The sequence below is a fragment of the Coccinella septempunctata genome, chromosome 3 (genome assembly GCF_907165205.1).
Source record: "Coccinella septempunctata chromosome 3, icCocSept1.1, whole genome shotgun sequence".
Lineage (NCBI taxonomy): Eukaryota > Metazoa > Arthropoda > Insecta > Coleoptera > Coccinellidae > Coccinella > Coccinella septempunctata.
In genome coordinates this window covers 2,247,897-2,261,954 of record NC_058191.1, presented here as the reverse complement: position 1 = coordinate 2,261,954, position 14,058 = coordinate 2,247,897, and the positions used below count along the sequence as shown (strand labels likewise).

The 14,058-nt window shown below is 35.5% G+C and overlaps 2 protein-coding genes across 2 annotated transcripts; both read left to right on the top strand.

The window, feature by feature from the left end:
- Positions 1-6,226: 6,226 nt before the first annotated feature.
- Positions 6,227-7,813, top strand: LOC123309471 (neprilysin-like). Its single transcript, XM_044892611.1, has 2 exons — positions 6,227-6,374; positions 7,449-7,813. Exons 1-2 carry the CDS (start codon positions 6,266-6,268, stop codon positions 7,811-7,813), a joined length of 474 nt encoding a protein of 157 aa, XP_044748546.1. The 5' UTR covers positions 6,227-6,265.
- A 1,012-nt stretch (positions 7,814-8,825) lies between these two features.
- Positions 8,826-13,793, top strand: LOC123310082. Its single transcript, XM_044893457.1, has 4 exons — positions 8,826-9,070; positions 10,088-10,627; positions 13,326-13,422; positions 13,477-13,793. The coding sequence occupies exons 1-4, from the start codon at positions 8,832-8,834 to the stop codon at positions 13,684-13,686; spliced, it is 1,086 nt and encodes a 361-aa protein (XP_044749392.1). The 5' UTR covers positions 8,826-8,831; the 3' UTR covers positions 13,687-13,793.
- The last annotated feature ends 265 nt before the right edge of the window (positions 13,794-14,058 follow it).

Below are 14,058 nucleotides of genomic sequence, written 5' to 3'. Positions count from 1 at the left end.
ACAGATTTAGCTAGTTATTCTGAAGGTAATTTTGTTTTTCCAGGGGTGGCAGAGCTCATTATGAAAACTTAAAATGGCTACATCTTTTTATCAGGGCCGAATCGGAAAAAAGGGATATGAAAAAAGAGTTTCTTTTGACTCCAAGAATCTACTGTTAAAATATTTGTACGAGTCAAAGACTCACCCTTTATATTTTGCGGGGAAGTTGTCCAAATGTGTTTTTGGCAATGGCTGAAGTCATACATTTTCCATTTCTGTAGTGTACGAAAACTCTCCTGTGTTATGTAGGTGGTCTTATAGCAATATATTTGTAATGAATCCGAATTTTCTCAGAAAATTGGAATTCATTTTAGTGCATTCCTTTCATTTCACATTTCCGCCTTTAAAAATATTTAATTTTCAACTCTTCAATGCATTCATTTCGATAAGCACAGTAAATGTAAAAAACCGTTTATCTGTGTTTAACGTTGCTTTTCTTGCATGCCGTTGAAGATTTCGACGTTTTTATGATGTTGATATGCGATAAACCGGAGTTGACGACGTTTTTTACTCTTCTGGAATGTTTTGCCTATAAAAGCAGATTTTCCCCCACGACGGTCTTCTTTCTCTTCGATTCTTCATAGTGAATAACCTTTGATTACCTGTGTTTGCGACGAGCCGTTCAACAAAGTTTTAGTTCGACACATTTTATTAGAGTAAATTTTGTTTTGCGAGGTTTAGTGCTTTTGAAATAAATTTTTATTTTCGTTTTCCTCGAGTGCTTTGAAGTAAATAAGGAGGTAGGTCCACGTATATACCGTTCAGTTTCTATATTAGACCTATACCGGTTATTTCTTTGACACTGCTGTACTGTATCGCTTTTACCGTTCTTTACCCTGTTTCGCGAGTCTGATTTTTCCTTCGCTATCAGTCATGGAGCGTAAGCCCTTGGGGTAGTGAAGAGGAAGTCTCGTCAACCCCCTGTTCGCGTTCCCGCGAAATAGAAATCTCTTCTTCTCTATCAGTCATGGAGCGTAAGCCCTTGGGGTAGAGAATAAGAGATACCGCTCGTCGTCAGTGAAATCCCGTAGTTGCGCTCAAAATAGACCTTGTCTTCGCTCTCAGTTATGGAGCGTAAGCCCTTGGGGTAGGGAATAAAAGTCTCGAGTAGATCCGCTTTTATTTTTCTTTTATTTTTGGAGAAATATAATTAATTACATCCCGATACCGTATAGCAAGTCATTTCACTTCGCGAGGTTATCCTTAGTATCTATTTCTTCAGTTCTGGTTGGCGCATATTATTGAATAACCTTTGATTTTTCACTGTACCCGGTATAAACTTTAGAAAGTGCTCATGATCGGATCGAATTTCCAGAATGTATGTTTGCTGATCGATTCGCTCATATTTCATACCTACACATATTTCCGTTGTTTTTATAATGATTCAAGATGTGAATAAACTGGTAGATAATTTAGTTTTGACTACTTCGTTATCGCTACCACCCTATACACTCTGGTAGGTTTGCTATTCTTCCTAGTGAAAAGAATAGCTGGCGCTCGAGATAAGTTTCTCCGAGGAAACCACGTTACAAATTTTAGATTAATATTTTGATCACGAAAAATCATATCGAGTTTTCGTATCCCGAACATTCACTAGAAAAAAGTCTTCATTGCCTAAAACGTCACTGCAATCTAGCTGGCACAGCTAGCGCAACCTGTAAGAAGTCAGTTCTTAGTAGGTTACAATAGAACTCAGGAGATAAACAAATTTATAGCCAATAATACTGACTGACTGACAATCACTCAAATCAGAATCCTACCTTGTGAGCTAGAAAATTTTCATCTGGGACATCTACAAAAAATTCTCTGATGTTGTCAGAATCCAATATCTTAGAATTTTTTGTTCGATATCCGTCATTCTGTTGTTTCAAAAAGGACGAGAGTTTACTGTACTTGCTGATATCCACATTAGTTTCTGAAACTATTGTAGCATTGAATACTGGCTCCATAAAGACGATGCCTTTAACCTTCGTGATCTTTCAAAGAAGAAGCAAGCAGCACCTTTTCGGCAGTAAAATCTTCCGAAATTCGAACTAAGATCCATTTTTTGTGGAAGGATCTGGCCTATGGCCTCTTTTGCGGCTTTTTCAACCTTCATCTTGAAATTGGATCCTATGTTTTTCACTATAGAGTACCTACAGCTACGAGTACGAGATCACTGTGTTTTCAGTTTTTCCAGTCCGAAAGTACTCTGCAATTGTCTATTTTATTATATTCATGTTGATTTGTTTTCTTTTGTGTGTGTTGTCGTTTTTCGTTTTTATCCACGATAAGCTGTATTTTTTTTAGCCCTGAAGAATCGACAATATATGTTGCGAAACGTTGGCATTAGCTAAGATTTGCTGATTTTTTCGCCTTCCTAATTCCCATTAACGTACACTTACGTTCTTTTAATCCTTCGCCGAATTGTATACTCCATTCATTTTTTGTTTGGAAGATTATCGACTCTTATAATGTAATTGAGATTGATTATCGGGTGCAAACAGAGTCAAAAAAGCCACTATTGGTTAATTTCTCTTTATTGATTCCTAAGCTTTCGCTACTTTCTGTGTAGCGACTGTAACTCATCTGCATCAATTTGCACAATCCTTGAAGGTTCGAGTGTTTTTCATAAAGATTCGTCGGATGTTTTCTGAGAACCTAATTTCAGACCATAGTATTTTGCTCGGATGGAGCGAGGCTTTTGTGAAACCTCACATTGAGTGAATAAAACTTAAAAAATATTTTTGTATTTGTGTTTTTAATGGCTTTGTTTTTTAATAAAAAATTTCAGACCTCTGATGAAGCTACACAGAAAGTAGCGAAAGCTTAGGAATCAATAAAGAGAAATTAACCAATAGTGGCTTTTTTGACTCCGTTTGTACCCGATAACCAATCTCAATTCCATTCATTTTATTTTAGCACTCGGTTGGCCATGGAAATTTGACACGTTTCACTCTGTATAGTACGAAAATGTGGGTTTATGAAGCTTGTCAAAACAATTTTGGGTTTTAAATCAACGCTATGTTGCCCGTTCTACGTAAAAGTTTCTGTTATTACGTATTTTCTATTCTACATTTTAATGTAGAATCTCTTCGGAAAATATGTGACGAACATAATTGAAGTATGAAAAACTGATTGAAGGCATACCAAATCCAGTTATTTGCATGGAAAATACAAGAGATCAGTATAATATCATAATATGCATTAGCTTGTTGAGGAGAGTTAATGTTCGTTATCTTCTTTGGCCAAAGTTTGAATAAGTTACATCAGTTGTAGATTTCAAAAATATTAAATGCATATGATGCAGTGGTTGGAAATGGGTATCTCCGAAGGAATTAACAGATAATTACAAGAATGTTAAATTCTTCAACAAAAATCATCTTGCATCAATATAAGTAAAAGGAGTTGAAGGAAGTTTCAAGTCAAGATGAACTTCACCTTTGAACAAAAATTTCACATGAATAAACAATTAACAGGACAACTGGCGCGTATTTGTGGCTGTTCATCGTAATACATTGATATAATTATAAGTAACAATTAGGTATTTTTTGGTACCTTAAGACATTTACAATGTATAGGTCAAGTCAAATGAAAAATAGAAAAAAAACTTTTCGCATTAATTCACTCACATAAAATTCTCAAATGCCACCACTTTTTTGGGTCTCCCAATAGAAGGAAATTCTTCGTCATCCTCTTCATTCACAATCACAATCTTTCAGATTGTGGAAATATTCAGTCGTTTAGATTCAGATGGAATCTATATTAATAAAAGAGGATCTATGGTTTACTTCAAAATGCTTTATTGTTCAAACGATCGCACCAAATTGAACAATTCTTTTTTTGTTGTGTTTATTATTGTTAGGGCAAGGTTTATATAACAAAATATTCCCAAAAAAAATTGTACAGAACAGAAAAAAAGGCATTCCTTTTTCTAACCACCCATCGAGCAATCATAGAGTACTTATAGGTTTGCCGGGTCAGCTAGTATTATATATAAATTCTCTATTCTCTCACATTGAATATGTTCGCTACCGTCTGACGTATTGTGGATTTTAGAATATCAGGGTATAACTACATTCGAATGAGCGGACCTGAATTCTAAATAGCACTTCCTGAAACTCTGTCTCTTTTTTCAATCAATTTCGGCATTTTCGTGATAAAAATTGATATTAGTTGTGGCAACGGTGTTATGATATTAACGATATTTCATGAGCGCCAACCTAACTCCGTTCTAGTTACAAAAACTTGAGAAAATTATTTCATGGCCAACCGACTGCTAAAATAAATGTGAATGGAGTATAGGTAATCCGACCGGAGGGAGCCATACTGGCTGGCCTCCGAGGCAGCCTCCCCCACCTAGATCCATCACTGCACAATAGTGTTCGATTTTTCATTCTTGAGTTGTTTCCCGAAGGAAGCAATTTGTTCGTACTGAAAAAATGATAAATTAGATATTTTTTCGAATAATTTTCCATATATTAATCACCAACTCGAAACAAGAAAGGAAATCAGTCTAATGTTCCGCATTATCCTTTTACATTCCGAAATTTACATCTAATCATATTAGGTATAAGAAACGTATTGTCGGTTAACTCTCATTGAATACTTGAATTATGCAGAGAACTTTTCTAACAATTTAATGGGTTGAAAAAAGTTTCTCAGCTTTTCGTTTTACGTCGCTCACATAAGCCTTCTATGCTTATCCATAATAACCTTCTGATAGACTGGTTTCCATAAGCATAAAGAGAATTGGTAGTGTACCTATAGAATTTGAAAAAATTGTGAATTCAGTGTTTTGATCTTTGCGATTTGTAGGGTTTGAATCATAAATTTCTGTTTTCACAAACCTATATTATTGAATGAAATAATTGGAAATGTAAGTGAAAAAGAAAACTTTCACATGTCATGGTAGGCCAGGATATAGATAACGGTATGTTTTTTGATATACCCATTTTAGTTCTCGCTAGCCTCTTTTGAACCTAACAAGAGTCCTTAGTAGTTGGGGAGCCCATGAGGAACCTTCGGGATTTACTTGAGCGTGTTAATATAAGGGGAGGCAGCTTGGACCCTGTAGAGTAACTCTACCAAAAATTAGACCTGTATATAGGGGAAATTGTCTAGGACAGCCTGTCAGAATAGTAAAAAAAACGATCATTGTACATACTCCAGCGTGTCAGACTAAAATATATGTGGTTAATTACATGTTGAAAATCATAATCTCTTAATCTGACAATTTAAAAGTGACGAAACTGTGTGGGAGGGCGCCAAACTTGCAAAAAAAGTCTCGTGTAAATTCTCGAGCGCGATGTTGATTTTTCTTATTTTGAAGCTAATGATTCAAGAATAACAAAAAAATATAATATGACAGTTTCAGGAGGCCGAAACAATAAAAATTGGCCATAGGCCATAAAGGTCACAAAAATAAGGTGTAGAGCATAGTATTTTTTACAAATTTCGTGGAAAGCAATTCTTCCTATTTGGAAAAATTCTACATTGACCTTGGCCTTACGCATGTGTGGCTAAGCTCCTCGACCTTATCGCCCTCTAACTCGAAAAAGGTTAAGAGTATGTAAAATTGCTTCAGACGAAAGTTGTATAGAATTTTATTATCTACAACTTTCATAATGAATACAGAAACGATTAGCGGTACAGGAAGGGAGATATTTGAAAAAAAATACCTTGTTATCATCTTCAAACTGTCAGATTAAGAAGAACCCCCATGATTATAGTGTCAGATTAATGGGTCAACACGTCTGCAACACCGAGATTAATATCTGTTTAAAAATCTGACACACTCGAGTATGTACAAGTGACGATTTTTGTTGCATTTTCAAAGGACCGCTTTGTCCTTGCGTCACATCCGAAATGTCAGTCTCTTGAAAATTAGCTTCCTTTGGGTCCAGTTAGCATATCCTTTAAAAAGCTGAGACTGACGATTTTTTTACATCTTTGAACACTCGTTTGAACACGACGCTTTCCCCACCGCTGAAAGTGCATACATCATTGAACCTTTTCTTCTTTCTACCATCTTATCTTCAAAATTCACTGATGAATCCATGACGCTCGAGTAAATCCCGATTTAGCAACGTCGGCTCCCCAACTACAGAGTTGTCTCTGGTACGTATGTCATACAATTATGATATCTTGCTACAAGCCTTGGGAAAATCAAACAATTTTTTTTAATGAAATATTTCCTTGCAGTCAGTTCAGAAGCAGAAGATACTAGCCTCTAACTACTCAGACAATGTCAGCTTCAATAAAGAGAAAAATGGAGTTATATAAACTTTCTACCAAAGTCTTGACGATAGTATGCATAATTCTCATGGCCAGTGTCTTAATTTTCACGATTATAAGTAAGTTCTAAGATTTTTCATAAAAGAAACGTTTCTAGCATCATATATGCCGGGAAATTCTAATTCTGAAAAAACACTTTTTTCTGCTTCCGTTCCAAATCTTGCTTCCACAAAAGGAAAAACTAGTTGAGTAGGAATGTTCATCTATAACTAACGATCTACATAACTCTCCTTATATCAATTGCTAGGCGTTTGACTCTTGATTTTACCGATTTTTACGTATATAGGTACTGTAGGTACACATTTCAATACTCATTTCTGAAAATGACGAGCAGTTTTGAAACAATTTGAACTTGAATATCCAAAGGTTGTATAAATTCTTTCATTCGATTTCGAATCGAAAATCGACAAAATTCCATACGTTAGCTGCTTCTATAAGTTGGTCTCCAAACTTCAAAGAACAACATTATCGTTTATGGGATTGGTGCAATTCTGGAGTGTACAAAGTGAAAGAATCAACACGCAGGGCTAAAATATTTTGCCTATTGGATTTTCAAATAATCCCTCTTTCCACTGCTGATAGTGCTTTTGGTGATCCTGTCATTCAGTGAGTTATTTTTTGAAAAATACTCAACTTCCTCAACAACATTTAAAGCATTTGTATTGCCCCCAAATCGCCACTTCATGTGAGTGGCAAAAATCCACTCATTGTTCTTGGAATTGTTCGTCATTTTTTACTCGTTTGCTGATATCTTTGAAATTCTTTTATGGTCCTCGTAATTTTTTTTTTCAAAAATATTATCTTCTTTATAATGAAAATCGCCACTCGCCGATTCTACATTTGATTTTTGATAATTTGTGCTTATTTGCTCGTTTTTTTTTATTGTGACTATTGTGTTACGCTGATCGACTTCTAATACTTTGTGAAGCCAAAGTTTTTATGCCCAATGCCCATTACTCATGAGGATAGAGCAAATATCACCTGACATTCTCAATGAAGATGACCTTGACAAAAATATGTTCCGTTGATTAATGAAATGATAACTAGCTGTCGATATGAGGAGATAAGAACCATCTAACCCTAAATGACTGTTGTGAAGAAGTTATAAATATTGATTATCCCATTTCTTATAGCTACGCTTAAACAACCGGTAGAGTATTGTGAGACAAATGAATGTATTAGATCTGCTGCTTCAATGAAATTCTCTATGAATGTCAAAACTGATCCTTGTCAAGATTTCTTCAAATACACATGTGGAAGATGGCAGCGGGAAAATTTTTTACCCCCAAATTACAAGAAGTATTCTAAACTTTCACAGATAACAGAAAGGATTAATTCAGCAGCTCATCAATTCTTGTCTGATGAAGATGCGAAAGATGAAATTTCTCCAGTGAAGCAGAGCAGAATGTTCTATAGATCGTGTGTCAATAGGAGTGAGTTTATTTTTGTCATGATGACAGATAGGTTTCAAGTTGACTACATACAGGGTGATTCATAACTATTGGGACATAGGCTAAAGGCAGATTGTTCGGACCAAAATATGGCGATAGGACCAAATATACCTCAATAAAATATTGCTGTGGAAAAAGATAGAGGGCGTTAAAGTTGATTTTTTTTTCGTTTTTTGCTAATAATTTCATTTTTTTCATCCGTTTTTAAGAAAAACACAATTGAACAGTTCAGAGCATTGGAAGGGAAATTGAAGTAACGATTTATTTATTTTATTCCTTTATTTCGACGATAAAGCATTATTAAAAACAATGTAACATAAAAAGAATAAATTTAAATTGAATGTTCTACGTGGCCTCCTCCGACTTCTATGCCTTTTCTAATTCTTCTAATTCTTTCGATCTTCGAAGAAAATATTATTCTGTCCCCTTATAAAAAATTCAACTTTAACGCCCTCTATCTTTTTCCACAGCAATATTTTATTGAAGTATATTTGGTCCTATCGCCATATTTTGGTCCAAACCATCTGCCCTTATGAGGAGAGGATAATTGTATGCCTTATTTTTTGGTGAGAACTTTATTTATTTAATCAGACTGCAGAAAATATTATATTATTTATTATATTAATCTGCCCTTAGCCTATGTCCCAATAGTTATGAATCACCCTGTATATTATTATAATTATATATTGTTGATTGTTGAAATGGAACACAAATATTTTTCGAAAATTTAACCACACATTCGTATTCAACTGTGGCAAAAATTTCGTTTACCTAGAACATTTTCTTTATCAGTCTACCATTAAGTACCATTATTTTATAAATGGGACATCACATTCGATATCACTGATTCAAAACACTGTTTCTCAATAATCGATGACTATTTAGAAGTTTTGGCAAGTCTGTTGGTATTTGGAAGAAAAATGAGAAGGCTTCTCAGTCGCTTATGTTGGGAGGATCAAGACTCACAGTAGCGTAGTACTAACCTCTAACTTTCCACTGTAGATGCATGATTATTATTTGGTGATTTCATAATAGCTCATATATTTTTTAGCGACTGAAAAAAACATGGGATTCACTTATATTTTCGAATATCTTAGAAGATTGGAACTACCTACTATTCCGCGGTTGATATTCAATGGGTCAAATGGTAATGAAAAGTTTGACTGGACTAGAACTGAAGTGAAATTGAAGAGGATCATGGGGTTGCAAACATTCATTTCTTTCAATATCTTGCCTAATCCTCATAATAATTCGGAAAATGTAATGTACATGAGTGTACCTAGAACACAATGCCGACGCAGAAGGTAATATTAAACTTGCATTCCGATCTGAACGCCCAACTTCAACTATTAAAAGTTTTCACACTAATTACACCAAAATGTTATCATCGCCAACGGTTCGTGAGGTTCTCCTGATTATTTCATAAGTCATCGCTTGAATAATGTCTGCCTCAATGGGTTGAAAATTTATAGCCATACTAGCTGACCCGGCAAACGTTTTTTTGCCATATAAATAATTTCCTAGTAATTTCTAAAAAAAAATGATTAAATTACTAAAATGGCTATTAAAAAATAAGGGTTGATCGTAGAAGGGTGAAAATTGAGGATTGTATGTATTTTTGTATGTTGTATCATAAAAAAATAGAAATTAAAAATTTTGTCCAAAAAATGAAATAAAAAATTTAGGGGTGGACTACCCCTAACATTTAGGGGAATGAAAAATAGATGTTGGCCGATTCTCATAGATACCGGATAAGCACAAAAAATTTCATCAAAATCGGTCAAGCCGTTTCGGAGGAGTATGGTAACGAAAACTATGACACGAGAATTCTATATATTAGATTACAACCAATTTAAACAAAACCACAACAAGTTATACACCAATTCGTTCAGTATCGCGAACAGACAGACAAATGCGGCGGATGACTTTAGTTTATAATATGTACTGATGATAATTGATTACCTATACAGGGTGTCCCAAAACTAGTGAATCAAACGTTACACCACGATAGAGTAGAACAAATACTATCGAATGAATGAAACCAATATTCATCGAAAGTGTACCATTTCCAAAATAATTAGAATAAAATTTTAACTATTTTCGAAACGGTACATTTTCGCTGAATATTGGTGTCATTCTATAGTATTTGTTCTAATCTATTGTGGTGTGACGTTCGGGACAGCCTGTATATGCTTTTCCATAATTTTATTGATATATTGATTATGTATCATGTTCCGTGAAAATCTCCCCTCTTTCCATTTATATGAATCTCATTCTGATAACAAATTTTAAGAATTTTTGGGTTGATTCGAATTTTGCAGCCTGCGGAAACATCACGATGACATATCGAAAAAAATAATCAAATACGTCGTTCAGGAAATCATTCGTAACATAACGTCCGAGATAATTCCTGAAAGTATGATGGCGGACGCTTTTTTCATCATCAGAAATATAACTGGATTCCTGTGTCAGACTAGAAATAAGAGCTCTCCTAAAGAATCAGACTTGTTGCCATACAAATTTGAAGATCTCCAAGAAGAAATTGATCGCCATATGTCTGGGAAAATAAACCATACAGAACCGGAGTTTCTGCATTCTTATGTTGGACATATTTTTGATGGTATAGAAGATGTCGATATCGATTTTCAACAAGATTTGCTTTACATCAAAGATAGTACTAAGTCCTTCATTCTGGATATAATAACGTATATTTATAGTTTACCAGAAGCATATGTTGAGTTTTATTTGTGGTGGGATGTTGTTAAGAGACTGATATCCTACACGTATCTGAATGAATTCGTAAGACGCATTGAAAATCCTCATGGTAGAATTAGAATCAATGCACTCTCGGGAAGAGCACTGTAAGTATGAATTTCTTTATCTTAGATAATGAAGTCTCACACAATTTTTTCTGTTATTTCTGGTTGGATGCATGACTGCTATGAGCTTACGTATTACATACATTATTCCAACAAATGTCATTTTTATGTATGTATACCACATATATCTTAGGATCTGAAGCCGTCAGATCAGAAATACATCAGATATTCCCCAGTCGGTTTTGCCTCTTGTGTAACTGTAGTTGACAACATAACTGAGGCCGATGTTATAAAGGCTCGAAAGAGGTTGAAGTGTTGACAAACAGCAGGGCTGGATGGTTGTAACGGGTTTAGTTTGCAAAGGGTTTTATCTCGAGCGCCAGCTATTCTTTCAATAGGGAGGAATAGCAAACCCACCTAGGTACCTACTAGTCGGAGACAGAGTTCGGGGTTATCTAAAGTGGTAGCGATAACAAGTACTTTAAAACCGAATTTATTACAATAATCAAGATTACAGTGAACCATACAATGATTTCCAAGTCAAGCTGTATATATATATAGCTGATGACCCAGTTCAAAATTAGAAGAACTGAAATGCAACAATTAATCTGTCACGGTCAGAAATTCAAACTCAACACAGTGAAATTAATGTATCAAAGAATATTCAAATTAATTATATTCCGTCAAAACCTCAGGTACTAAAGAAAAGAAGAAATCAATATCGGTCACTTTGATTCCGTCTGGGACAATAAAGGATGTACGGAGTTTGCACAAAATTTACAGTGACCGGTTGTCTCAGAAAGATCCAAGTCCCTGTAATCGGCTAATTTAGCGATGGGTTTGATCCCGAGCACTTTCAGTGATTTTCAGTGTACAGGCCAATCAGAATTGAAGCTATTCAATAAACGGGACGGGTTTGATTCAGGTGAAACACAATGCAACAATTTACAGGATAACAGGGTAGTTTATCGTGGTCTCTCCGTGGCAACCTTGGGTGTACACGCCAAGCATTACCAGCAGAAAGACTTCGAGACCTCTGCCGGCTCTGCCTATTGGTTTCCGTCACCAGAGAGCCAGGCGACAGAAGTCTGCGGTAAACGGGAAATCTAAACGGAACACGACAGAGGTAGGATAGGATACGCTACTGAGTCTGATGTTGAATTTTTCTAAATGTAATGTCGTTTCTTTTACAAGAGAGTTGAAACCCCTTACGTCGATTATTCTCTGGGGAATGTCAAGCTGTTAAGATTGAAAGTTATTAGGGACTTGGGAGTTCTGTTTGATGATCAGATGTCATTTGTTCCTCACATAAAAGATTTGCTCAGTGCCTTCAAGTTGCCTTCAAGTTATATGGCTTCATAGTTCGCAACGCAGGGCATCTTCAAAATTCACTGTTCTCCTGTTCAACACTCTGGTGAGAACTAAACATGAGTACGCCTCTCTCATCTGGCAGCCTGTCATAGTCAGCGTTTGGAGTCAGTCCAACGCAGATTCTATAAATTTCTCTCATTTAGAGACGAAGGTGTTTATCCCCCGAGAGGTACTGACCATGTTGCTCTCTGGCTGATCGACGAGGTTTGCAGGCAGTCATTTTTTTATACAAGCTTGTTCACTATAGTGTTGATTGTCCTTACCACAGATTACAGAGTAGAATAGATCTGACACTCACGTTCTACGATGCAAAATACAGTTTATCCCGCCCTCAGCGCCCCCATGCGGCTGCCACCCAACTAACCGGGAGAAATGTCGGTATAACTGGAAACTGCAATCGCATGGCGCGAAATTAAATTAGCCCATTCACTGGTATTTTAGACGTCGATAGTATAATATGGATTATTAGGGCGAATTTTAAGGAGAAATAAAACTTGTCATGAAAAATATACATATATTGATATACCCAGCACAGGAAAAATGTCCTTACCTGCTAGAGAGGCTTAATTTTTATGTTCCAAGGCCCAAAACATTGCCATATATGTAATTCTGCAGTTGTGTTTGTCTTGATGCGCATACTCCAATAAGAAATGTAAAATTGTCGTTGTGAATAAAGAGTTAAGATACATATATTGAATAATTTAGATGACCCTCGAATAATTGATTATCAATGTATTTCAAGAATAGCACAGAGATCTAGGCCTTTGTTTTACTTGGTCCCTCGTAGGAATGATTGCTTGATTCGAACCCCCATTCAGCATATGTGTGGCTTAATAAGCAACTTGTGTGAGACTTGACAATTTGACAACTTTTGAACAGAGATACTTTACTTGTATAAACGTATGATCATTTATTTTTGACCTGTTAATTTTCAGTTGCATTGTTAATGTCTCTATAATTGGGTTTATTTTCCTGTAGAAAAATAAAGCTGTTCATTATTATTATTATTATTATTTATTAAGCTGACACGCTCGAGTTTGTATAATGATCGTGTTTTTACTATCCTCACAGGCTGTCCTTTATTAATCTGACACACTCTAGTAAATCCCGAATTTTCTTCTGGAGCTCCAACTGAAATTATATTATTTTTTATACATTGATTCGTTTGGTATGTATCCATTTCAAATATCAAACCAAATCCACCCAAAATATTCAATGAAATAGATTTGCTGTAGGACGGTATGATATAGGTACCATTTCCAATTCCAATCTTTCATAATGAATATTCATAATGAGATCCACTCTCATTTCCCAGAAACTCTTTCCTTATGGAAAATACATCGTCACTGAAATCAAGAATTTTTTACAGCGAACTTCCTTGTTCAAAGGAAGTGACATCATTTATGCAATATGCAGTCACCTACGGAATTGCTCAAAGATGGTTCAAAACTTCCACAGGTCAACAAGTAGGTACATTTTCAATGTTTCTATACCAATTATATCGCTCCTTTTACTCTAAGGTGAAGATCATGGTGAAGCAAATGAGAGACGAGTTGAGAAATAACATTGAAACAGCAGATTGGCTAGACGAGAAAACGAGAACTGCAAATTTAGAAAAACTTAAAAGCATGAATAGTTTCATAGGAATACCCGATTGGCTATTTGTGGATGGAGAGTTGGCAAAATATTATAGAAAAGTAGGTGGAGAGGTTTGTGAATCTTACTCTTGATCTGCATTCAACGTTCAATGATCAAGGCCAGGTATTGAAAATGAAACAAGATCTTGTGTATTTTATTATGACAAATGCTCATTTTTTTTATTTTTGAAAGCAAGGTTATCTACTTCATTCCCTATTTCACAGTATTAAATTTCCTGACCAGAAGTGTGTCACAACCACGGTAGGCCTAGATTTTATATGTTGGTTCAAACGCTACCAATGACAACGTCACCGTTGCTACCAAATCCTTGACTTGAAAGCCATGTTGGCTTTAATGATAGAGCGTACGGAAGGCCGAAGGTAGGACACTCAGCCCTGCTGGCAGTAGGAGATATTAAATTTCCAATGTTTCTGGTCCTTCCGTCAAGAATTTTCAAGGCTACC

What these genes read in the sequence shown, in the direction of transcription:
- LOC123309471 (XM_044892611.1), top strand. Translation starts at nt 6,266, where the DNA reads ATGTCAGCTTCAATAAAGAGAAAAATGGAGTTATATAAACTTTCTACC. An exon ending in CTTAATTTTCACGATTATAA is followed by an intron (nt 6,375 to 7,448) that starts GTAAGTTCTAAG and finishes CATTTCTTATAG; the next exon opens with CTACGCTTAAACAACCGGTA.
- LOC123310082 (XM_044893457.1), top strand. Translation starts at nt 8,832, where the DNA reads ATGGGATTCACTTATATTTTCGAATATCTTAGAAGATTGGAACTACCT. An exon ending in ACACAATGCCGACGCAGAAG is followed by an intron (nt 9,071 to 10,087) that starts GTAATATTAAAC and finishes CGAATTTTGCAG; the next exon opens with CCTGCGGAAACATCACGATG. An exon ending in GCACTCTCGGGAAGAGCACT is followed by an intron (nt 10,628 to 13,325) that starts GTAAGTATGAAT and finishes AATTTTTTACAG; the next exon opens with CGAACTTCCTTGTTCAAAGG.